This window comes from Emydura macquarii, unplaced genomic scaffold (assembly GCF_026122565.2).
Source record: "Emydura macquarii macquarii isolate MOO-44397 ecotype Brisbane River unplaced genomic scaffold, CSIRO-AGI_Emac_v2 contig_587, whole genome shotgun sequence".
Classification (NCBI taxonomy): domain Eukaryota; kingdom Metazoa; phylum Chordata; order Testudines; family Chelidae; genus Emydura; species Emydura macquarii.
This window is the reverse complement of record NW_027130724.1, coordinates 9318397-9338684: the sequence shown is the minus strand read 5'-3', so window position 1 is coordinate 9338684 and position 20288 is coordinate 9318397. Positions and strand designations below refer to the sequence as shown.

The 20288-nt window shown below is 43.0% G+C and overlaps 1 protein-coding gene across 9 annotated transcripts in view; it reads right to left on the bottom strand.

The window, feature by feature from the left end:
• The window catches only part of SERGEF (secretion regulating guanine nucleotide exchange factor), a 240714-nt gene that overhangs the window by 208213 nt on the left and 12213 nt on the right, over positions 1–20288 (bottom strand). For all 9 annotated transcript variants that reach the window (XR_010918442.1, XR_010918443.1, XM_067540656.1 and 6 more), the window contains exons 7-8: positions 19516–19578; positions 16399–16557 (exon numbers count right to left, since the gene is read on the bottom strand). Coding sequence is in view for 7 of the 9 variants with exons in the window: in XM_067540656.1 (XP_067396757.1) it covers positions 16399–16557; positions 19516–19578 (222 nt within the window). In the remaining 2 variants the exon portion in view is untranslated. The remainder of the gene's footprint in view (positions 1–16398; positions 16558–19515; positions 19579–20288) is intronic.

The window sequence follows — 20288 nt, the reverse complement described above, 5'->3', positions numbered from 1 at the left end:
ATTTTATGGAACAGAGCAGCAGATAAGAACCAGCATTAGCTCCAGTCATAACTCTCTAGGATACAATAGACCTTATCAAGCAGATCAATGTTAAGTAATGTGCAATTGTTTTTTATTTTTATTACAAATCACTTTATAGTTGTCAACAGACAAATCTCATTATATCTCAATGAGTTATAGCCAAGACAGAGTGCATAGAGATGTCTGCCCCAAGATGAATGTTGTCATGTAGTGTTCAATATCACCTGAAGCCCTCCATCTTTTCTGTAATGTGTGAATAAGGGAGTGTATAACATTGTCAAAAATAATTGTTAGGTTACGCAAAAGGTGTCCCACAGTTGCCAGAGCTCTATTTGCTGTATTAATATTCCTCCAAACCCCACTTTATATTGGGCCGAGTTTCACTCTACTCATTTTTACTTAAGCATCATTTAGTACTCATGCCAGAATTTCTTCTTTTCCCACCCTGGTATGTTAGGTCCTACAAGTGCTAATTAAACTATATGTAACAAATACAGGAAGTACAAGAGGTTATTACTGACCACATATTTCTGCTAAACGCTTCATTTGTCACCTCATCCTCCCACCTTCCCCCATCCCAGTTATCTCTTTTCTCTGTACAGTCCTTAGTAACAATAGGGCCTTGATGATTGAAAAAAAAACCACCAAAGGAAATGGTGGATTCTCCATTTCTTGATGTCTTTTAATTAAGACTGGATGCCTTTCTGGAAGTAGAGCATTAGCCAAACACAAGTTACTGAGCTCAATACAGGGGTAACTGGGTGAAATTCCATGGCCTGTGTTATACAAGAGGACAGACTAGATGATGTAATGGCCCATTCTGGCATTAAAAATCTATGAATCCTGGATTAAGTTGTTCCTGTATTACAAACAACAAATAACAATCATGACAGCAAGCAACATGCATATGCACAAAAACTATTATAGTGTAACTTCCCATTGCATGGGCAGGCAGTACAGACTAGATGACTGGGCATTGGAGTAGAAACCTGGAAGTTCTGTGTTGCAATCCCATTTGTGCAAGCGACTAGCTGGGTGACTCAAAGTAAAAAACATTTAGCCTCTGCCTCAGTTACCCCATTTAAAAAATGGGGAAAATAAGAGTTATCTATCTACCTAAGGTGTTTGTGAGGACAAATATCATGTTATAGAGATCCACATTTATATGCACAAACACTTATAACATATCCTTCCCATTGTTACTGAAAAGCAGCATCACTGATGTTACATTAATAGCTAAATCCTGCTAGTTCATTCATGAAACGTTGACTTTTATTGAATGGACATAAAAAATCTGAATGAAAAGGAAAAAAAATTAATCTTAGGCAAACGGTGTGATAAAAATTGGAGGGGAGAAACAAATGCAGCTTATCTGGGAAAGCACAGAAGTCTTGTCCATCAAAGGTCTTCAAATGGCCACCTTTTGTTCTTAGAGCCCTCCCACAGCATTGAGTGGAAGGGATACTGCATCTTTCCCAGCCCCTGCCTCATGGAACATTTGGGGGGAGGAGGATTGGAAACAGAACAATGCTTACAGGCCGTTATGCAAGGGCTGCAGAGGGACTCTAGCCTCAAGCTGCTTTTCCTCAAGCTCAACCAGATGCCTCAACACGTCTGATTGGTCCTTCATAATCCGCAGCATCTCATCCTGCATGGCATGCTCATGCTCCTGGGATGTTCTCCATGTCCAGTTTTTCAGACAAAGAAATCCTCCAGGCTCTTAGCTCCGTGTCAGCTGTCCCAGAGGCCATCATTTATCTCAGTGAATATGTCATCACACATTCTCTTTTTCCACATTCTAATCTGCTAAAGCCTCTCTGCCGGTGCAGAGGATGCACTGAAGGCCAAGCTTTCAAGCTTTCCACTGTAAGGCATGCAAAGCACAAGGCAACCATTGTCAGTGCATACCCTGAGTCTAATGCAAGGTTGCTATTTAAAAAACACTCCCCTTATTACACTCAAGTGTAAGCCAGATCATAATCAGAATCCCTAGCTATTCAATTAACCAGATTGCTGTTCCAGCCATGGAGAGTATGGCCAAGTGGCCTGGGCGATGGGACTTCTGCCGCAACTTAGGGGAAACCTGCATCGGGAGCACAGGTGGGCATGTAGACAATGCTCCCTCCCGCAGCAACATGGACGTTGCTTTGAGACCAGGGATCAGTGTTAAGCCTCCCAAATTGCTGTCCTTGTCCGAGGCGGCTATGAGGAGGTCGGGGGCAGAATCTGCAGCCACAAGAAAACACAGGAAGCCCACCCCTTCCTTCCCTCAACACTGCTGGTAGTAGTCGTCTTAGACTTGCAGATTCAGAGGGCAATGCCGATCCCTGCCCACCAAACCACTGGCATGTTAGGGAAAATGTGGTTGAGGGACCCAGAAATCACCATGGGAGGGGAATCAGATGCTCTACTGTTTGTGGTACAAGCACTTGCCATGAAAATTTCCACCGTCTCCATTAGGTGACTATGTGATATCAGTCTCCTGGGGGTTACAGAGGCAGCAAGGGAGCAGACGCTGCAAGTGACGGGGTACAGACCTGGTCCTTACGCTATTATGCTGTGTACTACATTGAGGCCAACAGAGTTAATACTGGGGTGGCATGGGAAAGTGTCCTACAATGGTGCAAGAAATAAGGCCAGCCCCCCCAGAAACCTTCTGCAAAGGATTGCAGAGTACTTCCAGGAACGTTTCCTAGAGATTTCCACGGAGATTCCCAGGCCATCCTTGTGCACATAAACAGTCTTTTCCAGGGACCACCCCTTGTGCTGGAGCAGCCACTGGGGAAGCATATACCCACTGCACCTCACTTTTTCTTCATATTACACATAAAATATAATAGCATGTAAACCCCGAGAGCTTGACTGAAATTGCATTCTCACCAGAGGTGCTTTCCCCGGGATCAGGTCAGCCACCATGCTGTCCTGCAACTGCTCCACGGTTAAAAATAGCTCCTGGCTCTCAGGGAGAATGGATCCCCACTCACCTGTCTCCCATTCTCCTCCTCCTCTTCATCCAGAATGTCCTCCTCATTATTGCCTGAGCAGGCCCAGGACTCAGACTCCTGTGAGATCTCCACGCTGCATTTGAGGGTAATGGTGGGGTTGACGCCAAGAATTGCCTGCAGCTCATTGTAGAAGTGGCACGTCTGTGGTGCAGAACCAAAATGACCATTCGCCTCCCTTGTCTTCTGGTATACCTGCCAAAGTTCTTTGATCTTCATGTGACACTGCTGCATGTGTAGCCCTTCTCCGCCACGTCACACACGATCTCTTCATAAATGTCTACATTTCTTCAACTGGGTCAGTCCTGTGCCTGCACAGATTCTTTTTCCCCTCAGACCAACAAGATCCACCACCTCCAGGCTGGATTGCGTTTGGGGTGTTGAGTCGCCATGATCAGCTGAGCTGGCGAGCTCTCCACATTGATCAAACAGAAAATGGGAATTCAAAATTTCCCAGGGCTTTAACAGGGGAGGGGCTGTTCCCTGTATATCTGGCTGCTGTGCAGTGGAGTTGAAAACCACTTCCAGAGCAGTCACAGCAGAGAATTGCGGGACGCATCCTGGAGGCCAATTCAGTCGATTTACACAATGCTGCACCTACACTGCCTCTCTGTCAACCCATCAACATCAATTTAAGCACTACGCCCCTCCCGGAGGTGGAATAATTACGTTAACGTTACAGGCAAATTAGGTCAGCGGAAGGGACCTGGTAGCATAGACACATACATTATTAGGTCACCATAAGGCGACTTCCGTCAACCTAAGTTTGCAGTGTACACCAAGTCTGTTTCAAAGTATTTGATTGTCACAAACTAGCACTAAATGATTGTCACATTCTTTCAATTTACTGCAATTTAGTCTATCTACTTCATATCTGAAAAAGTGCCTTGTTGAAATTTTGTTCTATAATGTAGTAAAGTCATTTCACTTGTACTACTTCTATAGGTATCAGAGTTTTAAATGGATATTACATCCAAAGAGGACAGCATTTCGCAACACACACCAACAGGGCCAGGACGGAAGGCACAAGATGCCTAGGTGATAACTTTTATCCACTCACAACATGTTACATGCATATGTGTGTGATGGGAGAGGGAGGAGTAAATAATATGCTTACGGAAAGATTTGGGAGTATCCTCTTTCTGGAAAACTCTGCCATTTGAGAAAGGAGCATGGAAGGAAGGTGTAAGTCACTGAACAGAACCATCAGCCCAGGAAGAGGAATTTTCTCACCTGCAGAGGAATTTCAATCCCTTTCCTCAAAGCTTGATTTTATTGACTTAAATTAAAGATCCTAAACAAATCCAAGGTACTCAGAACAGCGTATCCCAATTGCCAGAAAAATACTGTCATTATACACTAAAGTAAATAATACTATATCAAAACAAACATTCCACTGCGCACACACAATTCTTTCTTTGGGAAGAGGAGAAAGAGAACAAAGAACATGTGGCAGGTGTTAGTCACATCACTTAATTTACTACAAGACTAAGAGTCAGGAGACCTGGGTTTTATTCCTGATAAAAAAATCTTTGAAAAGTCATCCAACCTTCCAATGCCTGGGTGATTTCCCTATCTGCGGAACAGATGGGAAATAAATAGCCACCCTCACTGAGAAGTTGTAAAGCTTGGAGATCAGAGCAAAATACTGCTCAGTAACAATACTATTATTACCTGGTACATTCCACAGACAAAGGTTTATTTTTCAGAAATATCTTTAGGATGCAGGCACAGAAGTCCATCCTAGAAAGCAGGTGTTAGCTGGAAAACAACTCAACAGAGTTGCAGTCAGCAAGGTCTTGGCCAGAATGAATTAGGTTTATAAGAAGAAGGCAAAACAAGTTCACGTAAGCAGAAAAGGAAACAAAAATTCTCCAGCTTCACGTTCAGTCCACTGCTATGATCCTTTCCCAAGACATTCTCCTTCCACCCTCTCCCAAGCAGCCAATTACCACTGGGCGCAAATAGGGGAGCTGAGCCCAGGGTAACCCCTTATTTACCAAGAACCAGAGAATGCTCCTGCGTCCTGTCACAGCACTGTTCAGTAATATAAAGAAAAGGGTGTTAATTAACACTCAAGCGTTTAGGATTGGGGAAAGATTCACTGCATCCTTTCCCTCTGCCGCCTCACAAAAAAATGAAAATAAAACATGCACCCAATTTTTTCCATAACTCCAGGAAGAGACACATGTTTGACATGCTGGCCCACACAGACATCCCCTGGGTAATAGTCTGTGGATTGTGGGTAAGAGGGAGACACTGACTGGGGATTGCTGTGCCTACGCTCTGCTCCTGCTCACAGGAATGGTATAGTTTGCCTCACCAGACTGTGCCTTCCTACAGTGGCCAGTTGGATTCCTGAAGCAGAGAACACACCCACTTAGCACCTCTGCCCACCCACCCAGGGCAGGATTTAGCACATATTTGCACACAGCATGTGAAATACAGACATAATATTTTGGCATTCAGTTTCATCAAGCCAATGCTGTGCTCAGCACTGTATAAAGAGTATGTAGAGGAGCAGATCTGCAATGAAAGCTCCGTTAGAAAGAGATGCCCCTAAAGGCAGCTGTTGCCACATCACTATTGGCTACTGGGACTGGAATAATAGAAGCTTCACTCTGCCTCTTGGCAAAATAATTTTTCTACACATCTTAGTAAGAAAGGAAAGGGAAAACAAGACTGTGAATCTCCCCTTAATGGCAGTCAGTGCAATTCTAGCATTTGTGTAAATCTAGGCTCTAGTAGGTCAAAGCTAGAGGCTCAACAACATACCCTTAAACTCCATTGTGAGCTCCTTACGTAACCACACCTTGTTCAAGGCAGCCCTTACCCAAAAGCAGTCCCTTCTGTAAAGGCCTTCTAAGGCTACAATAGGACAGCTAACGAGCTGAAGATAGGCTCCTATTAACAATGGAAGCTTACCGGCACTAAACAAGAGCCGCAGAAGCAATGCTTGTACTCCAGTGCAGCTTCTCAGTATCATAAGGCTGGCAAGACGGCCCTTATGGGCTGCCTCGTTCTTAGGGCTGCTGCTGAGACTTAATTCAAAGCAATACCAAAAAGGACCTCTAGTGGGCTGAAACGGTACTGCTAAGACTTCAGAGGCCAGTTTCATCACTAGTGTAACTCCACTCAGAGCTTGGCTACACTTAGAACTCTGCAGCTCCACCACCGCAGCTAAGCAGCGTAGCGCTTCAGTGAAGATGCTACCGAGGCTGATGGGAATTCTCCCCCCAGCATAAGTAATTCACCTCCCAAGGAGGTGAATTACTTATGCTGGTGGGAGAATTCCCCATCTACATAGCGCTGAGGTTAGGTTGGTTTAACTGCGTTGCTCAAGGGTGTGGATTTTTCACACCCGTGAACAATATAGTTATACTGACCTAATATCCTAGTCAGTAGTAGTGTAGGCCAGGCCTTATTTAGCTGCATTTGTACCAGAGCTATTACATTATTTAGCAGCAAATTGTGATGTTCTTACCCAGTAATGACAGAGAAAGAAGATACCGGTGCAATTACTGCAGACAACTACTGGAGATTCCCCTTTGGTTCCAGTGATAAGAGTTACTGCTTGATCCAAATTCTAGCAGGGATGGATCCCCACTAGCTTTAAAGGCATTTATTGGACTAAGAGCAGGATTCAGTTTTGCTATGTGGATCACTAACATGCCAGAAAAGGCCTCCCAGAATACTTTTATGTGGGCTACCTGATGTGATACCAAGGGACATCCAAGGAAGATCAGATTCAATAATGCATTTGCAGTCAGGACTTAATGCTACTGAAGCTGTTTTCATAGGGGTTGATTGTGCATTGTTCCTCCGAGACTTCTTAGAGCTGTATTGAGATTTGCATAGGAGGCAGAAATAGCATTGTAACTGCACTGCAGAGATACTCCCTCTGGGTGAAGGAGCTGGGAATTCTTTAGTTCTATCAAGAATTTCTTTATCTGAGCTCAACTGAAGTGTAATTTCATGTGATGGTACATGAAAAATAGATTAATGAATGTATTCAGGAGAATACTTAGATAATAAAACAGCCCAGATTAAAGTTTATTTATCTGCCAACCCCGTTAATCAGGAAATTACTTGTTTTGAACTGAAGATTATGATTCACCTTCTGTAAATCTTATAAAGGCTTTTCTCTCTTTTGCTATATTTAGGATTGCCTTCAAGTCAGATAAGTTCTATTCGTTCCTAGAGTAGCCTAATTTACATCTTTAGCTTTCCAGGACAGAGTTCAGTTCTCTTTTGAAACAAATAAGCAGTAACTTCTAAATTCATATTGATCTATGTGCAATACCCCCCTGCCTGATGTAAACACTTTGAGGGAGGCCACAAATGACAGCTGACACAGTTATGCAAAGTGATAGGGTGCAGTTGTTTGTGTTTATAAGGCACGGTCTATTTTGAAGATGGCTGTTACAGCGATGCCTGTTGCAGCATTGAGCATTGTGCTGGCATGAAGGCTGTAGTGACAAAAATTGTTGTCTAGAGCAGTGCTGTATTCATTAACTGCAGAGAGCACAAGTGACACTGGGAACTGAGGCATGAGGTTGTATCAGATGCGTACTTGATGTGGAGAGAAATACTGGTGTTGTGGTCAGCTACAATTGAAATTTGTGCCTGAAAAGTCACTCCACGTAAGTATCAATATAGGAAGCAAAGTAGAGACATATACAGGTTTTTATCTCATCACTAGAGATCTGATGCAAAGCCCACTGGATGCAATGGGAGACTCTCTTGACTTTAGTGGGCTTTGGACCAGACCTTACTATACAGCGGGTGCTGCTGATAGCAGAACAACAATTCTTCTTGAAAGAGCAGGAGGAGGGCTGTACAAGCTTAACTGCATGTCTTCTTTAACCTGGGAATCAAAGGAGAAGCAGAGGGCCTGCATTGAAGGCCTTCATCTGGTACTGAAAATAAGACAGCACAAGGGGAACGAGAGATCCAAAATTACAGAGGCTGGAATATTCTGACAGGAACAACTCAGTATAAAAAGGAGAAAAAAAAGAGACTAAAGGAGCTCAATTAAGGTGAAAGTGAATACAGAACATTCTGTGAAAGACAGTAACAGCCCTAATAAGACAAGCAATTCATGTTTCTCAGGGCTGGTCTACACTGGCGACGGAGGTCGACGTAAAATCACTTATGTCGACCTCCATATATCTGCGTCTACACTGGCACTACTGTTAAGTTGAGTTAAGTCGCGTTGAAAATCGACTTAATAAGACCACCTCTGCAAGTGGCATAGTGCCTAATTTGAATTTGTTAATTCGATTTACTGTCAGTGTAGACACAACAATGCCCCGTTGTGACCGTTCTGGACAGTCGCGCTGTGCTGCTCTGTGGTCACGCTACCAGGAAATGTCCCCTCCCGTCAAGCCCCAGGAAGATTTGAATTTTCATTTCCTGTGCTGCCAGTGTGGAGAGAGCTTTGTCACTGTTCTCCGCATGGCTACTGCAAAGCCCAAACATGCTCCAGCATGGAGTTGACCAGAGGTCTTAGATCTCATCGGTCTGTGGGGCGAGGAGTCCGTTCTGGCTCAGCTCATGGGGATTATTGTCTACATTGTTGCAGTTGTATCATTTTCTTCACTCTCTTAACAGTGGCTACCTTGTTGTTGTTGTTTTCCATTCTGTAGACACCTCGGCCTTGGCCCCACGCTTAAGAAATGCTGCAGAAAGATGAAAAAAAACCCCATAGATGACATGTTTTGCAAGATCATGAGCGCCTCAGCGGCTGCAGAGACAAAGCAAAGAGCATGACAGCTCACCTTGTCCCAGAATATGGACAGGGAGACTCGCAGAGAAATACAGGAGCATGATCTCAGTACCACTCAGGAGATGCTGCGAATCATGCGCGACTAGGCAGACATGCTGCAGCGGCTTGTGGAGCTTCAGGAGGAGCGGAGGCAGGACGAAGTCCCACTGCAGCTCCTCTATGATGCTCCTCAACCAAGGGCTTTGATGCCCTCCCCCTCCCCAAGAGGTCTCGGAGAAGACTGGCCAGGCTGCAGTACATGCTTGCCTCCATCCCGGTGGAGGCAAGCAGAAAGCAGCAGCAGCCCCGCTGACAGCTGGCCAGCAAGCTACCACCCTACCCCTTGAGACAGTGAATGAACACTCCTCCCCTTCTCCCATGACTTGAATGTTCATAAATAAAACTTTTGCATCATTTCAACACGTTTCTTTATTAAATCATATCTTGTTCTGGAGGGATTTGGCGGGTACAGATATTGATGGAGGCGGGGGGAGTGGTTTCACCAAAGGCAAACAACATATAGGAACAGAAATCAGTCCTGCATCTCATTGCAGAACCTGGTTTTCAAAGCTTCTCTAATGCAAAGCGCTCCGCAGTTAGCTCTCAGTGTACTGCTGGCATCTGGCTGCTCATAATTGGCGGCCAGTCTTTCTGCCTCCTCAGCCCAATCCTGGGGGAACCTCTCCCCCTTCGCTTCACACACATTATGAAGAACACAGCACGCAGATATCACAGAAGGGATGTTCTTCTCAGTCATGTCCAGCCTAGTGAGGAGACTCCTCCATCTGGCCTTTAAATGCCCAAATACACATTCAACAATCATTCTGCAACTGCTTAACCTGTTATTAAAACAGTCCTTGTCGCTGTCAAGATGTATGGCTTCATTAGCCAAGGGAGCAAGGGGTAAGCAGGATCACCCAGGATCACTATGGGCATTTCCACACCCCCAATTTGAATTTTTTGGTCTAGGAAAAAGTACCCACCTGCATATTACAGAACAGCCCCGAATCTGAAATATGCACGTCATGCACCTTCCCAGACCACCCCACATAGATGTCGATGAAATGACCCCTGTGATCCACAAGCCCCTGCAGGACCACGGAAAAGTACCCCCAGCGGTTTATGTACTCAGTTGCTAGGTGGGCAGGTGCTAAGATAGGGATGGTGTCCCATCAATGGCCCCCCTCCGCCCCCCGTAGTTTGGGAACCCCATTGTGGCAAACCGTTCCATTATGTCCTGCACATTTCCCAAAGTCACTATCCTTTGTAGCAGAAAGATATTGATGGCACTGCATACTTGAATCACAGCGGTGCCCACTGTAGATTTACCAACTCCGAATTGATTCCCAACCGAGCGGTAACAGTCGGGGGTTGCCAGCTTCCAGAGAGCAATGGCGACTCTTTTCTCCACCGTCAGAGCTTGTCTCAAGCGAGTATTCACGCGCTTCAGGGACGGGACCAGCTCTGAGCACAGTTCCAGGAAAGTTGCCTTTTGCATACGAAAGTTTTGCAGTCACTGGTCATCATCCCACAGCTGCATAACAATGTGGTCCCACCAGTCTGTGCTTGTTTCCCAGGACCAGAACCAATGCTCCACGGACTGCAGATGATGCGTTACAACCTGCAGCAATCGGGAATTGTTCTGCTCGATGGCTTGTAGCAGCAGGGCAGCCTCAGTGGTATCGCTGTTGTCTGTGCTTCAGCTTCTTGCTCTAGTTCGAAAATACTCGATGATAAGCCACGATGTATTTGTAATGCTCACAATAATAGTGCAGAGTTGAGCTGGCTCCATTTCTCTGCAGCAATGGCGAGCGCGGGGAATAAAAAAACGGCGCGAAAATACTTGTCCTGTTTGTTGGGCGGAGGGCCGGGGGGGCGCAGCACCATGGCTAGTTGCACTGTGGGATAGCTACCCACATCGCACTGCTTTGAAAGTCGAAATAAGCGGGTGAGTGTGGATGCATGAGACCTGCTCAAACAGCGTAGGTTGTACACGCTGCTGCGACTTCTAAAAATCAGCTGCTGAAGGCGACTTAAAGTAAGTCGACTTCACTCGGCAGTGTAGACATGGCCTCAGAAACAGGGATCTTAGTCCTGAACCAATTGAATTTTGTGACAGAACAAACAGCAAAAAGACAAAAAAGGTACTTAAGTTCTCCAGAGAATGACAGGGAGGAGAACTTTCATTATCATCACTGGATGCAACAGGATATCTTGCATTGAAAAAAAGACAGGCATTCTTCGCTCCCAGACCTCAGGAGTGATTCCAAACTATGATGAAGCAGAAAGTACAAAGAAATGAAAAGCACAAATATTACTGAACATCACCCTGCAAAACCCTACCAACAGCATATAAGAAACACAATAAGTGTTTAAAAATAAGATCAGTGTAAATAGGAGAGGCAAAACAATGTAACTGAGGGGGGTGAAATATGCCACGTTCCTTCCTTATATCTTATAATGAAGAAATAACTTATTGGAGCACATTTACAAAGTGCCAAATCAGCGCACCTAAAAAAAAAAAAGCCAATTCTTCCTCCACATGGTTGCTTTTAGCAACATCGCTGTCCCATTTACTTCTTTAAAGTTCTGTTTGCTCTTCTGTCAACTACTGCTTCATCTGCACAGATAAAGATCAAAATGTGTCTTGAAAGGGAACATGTTGGAATAGCAGCATTTGAAATTTTAATTTCATGTATGAGCAAAGTATCCAAGTTTTACCCAACCCTTTTCATTGTGTGTCTTCAATGATAGATAGTATTTTACAGCCACGTTGGCAAGAATTTAAATTTCTGATCAGGACAAATGCTTAGAAACATTTATTGGGCCTGAATTTGTACCAGTCTCCCAAAATTTGTCTTGTCCTGGGGTGGTCCTGAAACAGTGGAGCCTAAAGTAACCTCTATTTCAACTATTACATTTTGCTGTATTTAGACTATTAACTAAGTAAAATTCTCACACAACAAAGTTCCTTCATTGTGATTCGGTTTGCTGAAGCCAATTTGTGACTCGTGCTGCTGATATAAATAGATGCTGTTTCCACCTTCCATAGTAGCTAATATGGCCATAGTAAGTTGAGAAAATATCAGACTTCATCCCTTTTTTAACCCTAAATCCAGTAGTTCCTCAATCCATTATTTCCTCCACTTACCTCAATTTGGCTGTTATAGTTCCCTCTTGAACACGGGAATCAGGAACTGTTCATGAACTCAGTATCATGAGACTTAGCCCTGGTCTACGCTTACCTGGGAATTCGGCGGCAGTCGACAGGAGTTGATAGCTACACAGAGTAGCTTGTGTAACTCCCATCGACTGCTGTGCTTCCCTTCTGTGCACCGTCTTCACTGCATTGCGCCTCGACGCAGTGCTACGCTACTTAAGGGGGTGGATTTACTGCGTCGACTTCCTGATCGATTGAGTGGGTCTACATTGACTGCTCAATCGATCCAGAAAGATCGATCTGACGGAGGTGACTTTGCCGCCGTCAGTACAGACATACTTTAAGCAACCTCTCATTCATTGCAGGGAGAAGACACATAATGGAGGAACATATATTAGAGGAGTAAAATTTTCAAAAGCGTCTGAGGGTCAGATTTTTAAAGCTACTTATGTACCTAAAGATGCAGATAGATACCTAGTGGGATTTTCAGAAGTGCTTAGGTGCTTGAAATCAATGGGAGTTACATGCATAGGAACTTTTGAAAATCTCACTAGGCACCTAGCTGCATCTTCAGGTACCTAAATGCCTTTGAAAATTTGGCCTTATGGGATTACAAATCTTAAATTCCATTGATTTAAAATAAGACTTAGGCTCCTAACTGCCTAAAAGTCATTTTTAAAAACGGGGGACAAAGGTTCCTAAGTCACTGAGCCTCTTTTAAAAATTTGCCCAAGAACCCTAGATGATGGAGGTCAGCATAGCTCCATTTAAATCCATTTCAAAAGTGGTTTCTCTGTTAGTCAGAATAACCTGATTTTAAAGAGTGTGGTTGTCAAAGCTATTAATTTGTTCCAGTGTTTGTTGGCAATAAATATCCACTACATGAAGCTTTAAGATTTGTGAAGCTTTTGAGAAGGTTTAACATAACTAATATTCATTCCCAACAAATACTGAAACAAACTGATCGCTTTGACGATCACCACTCTTTAAAAATCAAATTATTCTGACTAATGTCTTGCTTCCCCCACTTCAGTGTCAACATTAACGGAGGAACCACTTTTCTCATGAGCCCTACAGTTAAAGATCAGTGCTTTTTTCCACCTGAATACAAAGACGATAAGCTTTCAAATAATGCATAGCCTTGGTAATAGCACTAAGAATTCTCGAGACAGAAGCCTCCAAGATCAGGTTAGAGTTTAAGTGGGGTTAAAAAAAGTTAAGGTAGTAGTCAGAATTGTGCAACTTTAACGTGATGCAGAGCCCATGAATCATGAGTGCTAGTGATGAATTCCATCTGCCACTAGAATGCAAAAATACTTGGGTTTCCAGTGGCACACCGCATTCCACTCATTTCTAGCACCAACCGTTTGTCATATAGCAGACATTAACACAGACACTCTTCTCTCATAACAATAGTATTATTTGGTACAGTGCTTAATGGCACCAGTCCAACAAAGCAGTTAAGCACACGTTGAACTTTAAACAAGGAGTGGTCCCATTGAAATCAGTAAGACTATTCACATGCTTAAAATTAAGCACCTACTTAAGTGCTTTGCTAGATCAATGCCTAACACAGCAAGCCCTGAACCTCGGACCAGTGCAATAATTTTTCACTTCCTGCAGATAATAATGCTGGCAGATTTGTAGCCCCTTCCTCAGTACTGTCTTTAGATAATCAATAGGAACATATGATGGTCACACCAGGACAAAGACATCATCTAACCTACAGCCTGACTCTGGTGATGGCTTAAAACACAAGTTTAAGAGGAAAGTGAAGACATGTGGCAAGTTCTGCAAAACTATCCGGGAAATGCTTCTTCCTGACCACACCTCCAAGCTGACTGTTTAAACAGCAAAAACTAAGGGTTTATGCCCTTTGTAACTTATACTAGCTAACATAACTGCAGCTGCTATGTTTTTACTCTAGACAAGCATTTAATCCTTTTCTTAATCTTAGTAATCTATTTGCCTGTATAATATGCAGTAATAGGGTGGATGGTCCCTGTAGATCAGGGGTTCTCGAACTTTTTTTGCTGGGACCCTCTTTGCAAATATTTCAGGCTGTGACAAACCCCCAAAACTGCATTACCGGCATTCATGGGGCATTCATGGGGGCTGACAGCTTGCGACACCCCATAATAACCTCACAGCTCCCAGTTTGAGAACCCCTGCTGTAGACAGACTGAGTCCAATCCAGCCAGCACCTGGGCCTATAAAGGGCAGCTTGGGAAGAAAGGACCGAGACAGGCTGCACCCTGGAAGAAAAAGGCCCATACTGGAGTGGAGCTAGCTCCTGTGGTGGGTCCCTGAAGCAAGGGACCAAGGACATAGGGAAGCAGCCGTGGGGCTGTTGCTCCAAGAAGGGAGCAGAACTGACTGAGAATGAGAAGCTGCCAGGAGCTGGAGTGCCAGAGACCCCTGGGAAAGGTGGCGCTGAAGCCTGGGGCCAAGAGCTGAATTAAAAGACTGTTTTCTGTTTGTTTGCTAACCTCCGGTAAAGAAATAAACCTCAGTGCAAAAACTGGGCATAATAGCGCATGCCGCAGAGCCGGATAGAAACTTGGCCTGCAGTAGCAAATTCCACAGGCTGCTTACAGATTACTAAAAGGAATATTTCCTGTTATCCATTTTAATGGGCTGCTTTTTAATTTATCCAGTTTCCCCTTCTCCTTGCATTATGGGACAGAGCAACAATCAGCTGGCCTTCATCATATCAACCATTATTTTACATACAAATACCTCTATCACACTGCCTTACTTACATATTTTCCAAGCAACGGGCCCAATCCTGCAAACCCCCGCACATGTGAATTGTCCTATTTTCTTCAATGAGTTTGTTCACAAAACAACTCAATATCTGCAGGATCAGAGCCCTAAATAATACTCATTTTCCTTCATCTTGTCTCGTAGGGACAGTCCTCATCAGTGTAATAATTTTTCCCGTTCTTGTCTGGATATTTTCTATTTCCTGGTCTATGAGATGGCTCACCAAAACTGAACAATACAGCCTAGCATTTCATTATCTGGGGGGTTTTTTAATGCAAATTTGTACTAGTTTTTAAATGGTGTAACAAAAGAGATCATAAAAACAGCAAGCACATGCAGGGCTAGCATTAAGAGAAAATGCAAAAAACCTACTCTATTTGTAGATTTGAATATAATGCCATATTTGTTATTTCATCTACTACATAGATGTCTTTATAAAGCATAAAATAGGGATAATACTACTTCCTCCTGGAGTGTTGTGAAAACAAATGGATATACTTGAGAGGCACTCAAATATTATAATAATGCGGGGCCACATTAACACCTAGATTTACAGAGGGATAGAATTCAAAATCCATCAATATTTGGAAGCAGATTAAAGAGGAAATATTTGACTTTTTTAGGCTCTCAACCTTAAAAGCAACTAAATCCCATTCCACTAGATTTTCCTGATGCCTGCCATATAATTTTTAACTGTCCTTTCTATAACAGTTTAAGAAAATCATTTCTGGGTTCACATGAGACCACAAAACAGTCTAGACAATGTGGTCCTGTTAGCATGCCCTCGTATAACGGCACAGATGACTTCTGGTACCCCTCAGAATCTCCGTCCAGCTTGATTTCTTGTATGGCCTCCATTACCACAGTATCTGAGCACCTTCAGTCTTTAATGTATTTCTTCTCACAGTGCCCTCATGAGGTGAATAAATACTATAATTTTATAATACATTTAATATTTGATATAATAATTTTCTACATTTTACAGATGGGGAAACAAGGCACAGAGACTTGCCCAAGGTCACACTGGAAGCATGTAGCCAAGCAAGGAATTGAAGCTAGGTCTTCCAATTCCCAGGCTAATGCCCTAACCACCCAACTATCCCTCCTCACTAACTAATGAAGATCCCACTACATGAGAAAGCTCCTTGCCTGGGGGAACGACAAGAAGCCTCATCAGTAGGTTTTCCTCCAAGTATAATTTCTATGACCGGGATAGAAATCTGCCAGAGGCCCCTCACTTGCAGCCTGGAAACTGCAGCCAAAATTTTCTAACATTCTGCCTGAAACACCACCAGACTCCCTTTTTTCTAAGGAAGAGGCTACACTTCGCTCAGAGGCCAGGTCCTGTGAATGCCTCACTTACTGGAGAGTTACCCCCTTTCTATCATCTAGTGATCTGAGCTGTGTGTCTGTATATAGGTGCTTTTGCCGCCTCAAGCATCTAAAATAAGCCAGATGCTCTTAATGTAAACTAAGTTTTCAGAGAAGTAGGCACACTCTTGATGAAAAGAAGTTCATTACCATAATTTTTGTAGACTATCACTGTACAGCTTGATCTGAAAACATCTGTGTGTGTCACTATTAACAGTGAGGAAGATGAAATTAAAGTCAATTTTTGCCTGGAATAAAGTAGATATTTAAGTATTTGCTTGTAACTTCTGGATGCTTTTTGGGTCTCTTACCTGTTTGTGCCACCATATGGGTCCATCCACTCCAGACCGCTCCAATCTTTTCACCCGAGAAAAAATGGGCATCTATTTTCTGGGGCTCAGCAAGAAAAATCTCTTTACTCACTAGCTGCCCATGTTTGTTGCTACCCCAAACACACAATTCTCCCTCATCTGAAATAAATAAAAAAGTAAAGAAATTAGAGGGAAGCTACTTCTGTGAAATATCAACAGATGGAGCAAAATATAAAGGGAGGGTAATATTTTATATCAGTTTCAATTTTCCTTCTATATTTTCCCCCACTATTTACTACCCTACACACACCCTTGAATGTAAACAATAAAAGTAGCCATTCGGATCCTCAATACATTTTCCTTTTCCAAGGTAGAACTCTTGCCTCTTTCCACTACAAAGATACTGACTACCGATGAAACAGATTGGTGGATAATTACTATTTTTTCTTCTATTCGTTTAATTAAAAAAAATTACATGTACGCACATCCCAAAAATCACAATATAAGCTGGGGGGTGAATCTACCCCACATTACCCTGCTGCAGAATAACTGTCCACGTGGACCTTACAGACACACATTAACAATTCATTAATGTGCTTTCATCTAGTCTTCTTTGAAATGGGACTAATCAAAGCACATTAACAAACTGTTAAGAAACACACTGAATGCCAAAACAGACTTTTTTAGGTTTTTCTAAAGGACTCTGTACATTTCTCAATTTAAAAAAAAAAAGGGGGGGGGGTCAAATAATTGACTCTTGTATTTGCCTGGAACTGTTTCCCAGAAAAAAGGAAACACTTTTCTTGGGGAAAAGAGATGACAGAAATAGCTAATTTTAAGCAAAGTTACATTTTTCTGAGGCCATAACCAACATAACATTTGTGTGGCTTACAATCAACTGAGCATGCTACAACAACCTACCTACCATTAGCCCCTTTTGTATATTTTAATGTGATCCCTGTAATCTGCACACAACCCAAGGCTATACAGCATATTGGTATAGCTCGTATTAGTGCTACTGTGTTGGAAGTAAGTAGTAAACTGGGCAGTGAAGGAATCAATCAACAGTTTCATCATCCTTTCTTAAAAATTTGCCATACATTTTTGTAAGAACCCTTTCTACAGTTCTGTAAAACTTTCAAATAAGAGGTGTTCCAAGTGCCACCAGCAGGTGGCAGGGTAGACTAACCAGAAATGAAATATATAATAAACAATGCATCACATCCATGTAAAAAATCCCTGCATACTGTAGCTCACTTACAATTCAAACACACGCACTGTAGTGCCCTGAGTCAAACACGCACCTTTAAAAGCTAATGCAGGAGGGAAAGAGACATTATTAAATAGCTTTGGTACTTGGCATTAGGAGCTTTGGTCTTTTTGTAGCCAAAACCATTGCTTGCTTAATCAAAACCAAGAAAATAAAAACATGAAGGAATAATCTATTTGCTATTTAAATAAATTCCTGTGTTCATTACTGACAAGTCCAGTATATATTGATTTTCCCCAGAGTAGCCTATACTTAGCCACACCCCAATCTGCATGTCTCAGAATTCAATCAAACTCACATTTTGCAATGTTTCCCCACATAATTATCACTCTCTGTAAATTGGCATAAGTGAATACTCTGGTATACAGTTTAGAGAATGTTAGAAACACCAAATGCGTAGCTTTACTCAAGAATTCATGTCTCCATAAAGATTAATTCATTTTCCATGCCTCGGGATTATAAATCTATAGCATAAGCAGCAACCACCATATGTGTGGGATCAGGAAGGAATTTCCCCCCAGTCAAATTGGCACTGACCTGAGGGGGCGAGGGGTGTGAGAGGGGGTGTGTTTGCCTTCCTGTGCAATGCAGGTCACATGCTGGATATACCTCTCAATTAACTCATGGCAGGGGCCTTAGACGTTGGTGCACCTTGGTCCCTCCTGTCCTCTGCCTGTGGCGCACACAGTGCGCACAACTGGGCACTGAAGAAATCAATCAACAGCTTACATCACCCTTTTTTAAAAATTTGCCGTATGTTTTTGTAAGAACCCTTTCTACAGTTCTGTACAACTCTTTGAAATAAGAGGCGTTCCAAGTGCCACCAGCGAGGTGGCAGGCAAGACTAACCAGAAATGACCCGCGGTTTGTAAATACTTTGGTCTAATTTCAGTTGTTGGGTTTTGCATGTGGGTGGCTGGGTGGCCTGCAATATACAGTAGAACCTCAAAGTTTCGAACTGACCAGTCAACCATTCACCCCATCTGGAACCGAAGTATGCAATCTGGCAGCAGCAAATACAGTACAGTACTGTGTTAAGCGTAAACTAAAAAATAAAGGGAAAGCAGCATTCTTCTTCTGCACAGTTAAGTTTCAAAGTTGTATTACGTCTATGGTCAGTTGTAAACTTTTGAAAGAACAACCATAATGTTTTGTTCAGAGTTACGAACATTTCAGAGTTATGAACAACCTCTGTTCCCGAGATGTTCCTAACTCTGAGGTTCTACTGTACAGGAAGTCAGGCAAGATGATCTAGTCCGTCCTTAAAATTGATGGTTCTATGAATCCTGTTTCTCTTCATGCAGATCAATACTCTGGCTGCCTTTCCATTTGACGTGTTGATTCCTATTTACCCAGCACAAAAGAACTGACTACAGAGTACAAACGATGGGTGTTTACAAAAGCACCTCTGTGATTTAGGAGAACACGTCCCACTGAAGTGCTTTAATAAATCCCAAGCAAAACCTCTAACTACCAATTACAAAAAGGTCAGATTCTGCCACTCTTACTCACAATGGGCGGCACCTTACTTCATAGAATAGCCTCATTGAAACTATTTTTCAAGTAAGTATATCAGAACCTGCCGCCAAATGATTAAAGGATGCTGGTTAGCATCTCTTTGGGGAAGAGATGGTGCTTAAAGCAAATAAATCCATTAACTCCATTTTTCGGTAATTTACTCTTTCAGACAAATGAATACCACTGCAGTTATAGCATGCTGTACTGTCATCCCATCCGATTTTACAAACTAAGCAGAACAAAAATTAAGATTTACAAAATCATAAATATCTAGCTTTTAAATACATTGCCCAAGCCTACTGATACATACATATATAGCTGGGGCCTACCTGTAAGTGACACTGAATGGTAGGAGCTGGCAGTGACTCTTCTCACCTTTACATTTTCCAGACCTAGGAAACAATAGTTCCATGGAATAAGTACAAGTAAGACACCTATTGATGCACAGATCCTTTGCAGCACAGCATAGAACATAAACTACATTACTTCAGGAGTTGCACCATGAATGCAGAGAATTATGTATTCACAAAACCCAAGGAAGTCAGCATTATTTTTTTCCAAGAGATTGTGAACCTGCGTTTCCCTTCCATGCCACAGATACACTGAAAACAACTGTACCAGTTCCTGAGGACATACTTAAAATGTGGAATGGGTGTATTTCTGTGATTAAGGGGAAATCCAGACCCCGAGCCCTGGCCATGCCAGTTCCCCCGCTGAAATACCAAGGGCGGGTGTTACAGAGATATGCTGGGGAAACCTGTCCCCAAGCCACAGCACATCTGCAGAGCCACTCCATGGAGATTACCTCAGCCCCATAACCAGTCACACTCCTGTAATGTGAGAGAGCCAAAAGGAACCATGGAGTGTCAAAGCCCCACTCCCATCATATCAGCCCATTCATATCCCAGCCTTTCCATGCTGCCACAGAACACAGCTTACATCCACCTCTTCTCTTTGCACACAACAGCTGCACTAATTCCCTCCATGACCATGGAAGAGGGGGGGGTCTGGATTTGCCCCGTACCCAGTATCAATGAATCCGTTACTACACCTTCTGTAATGCATCTGAATCACTGCATTTCCCACAGTTTTGCAGACAACA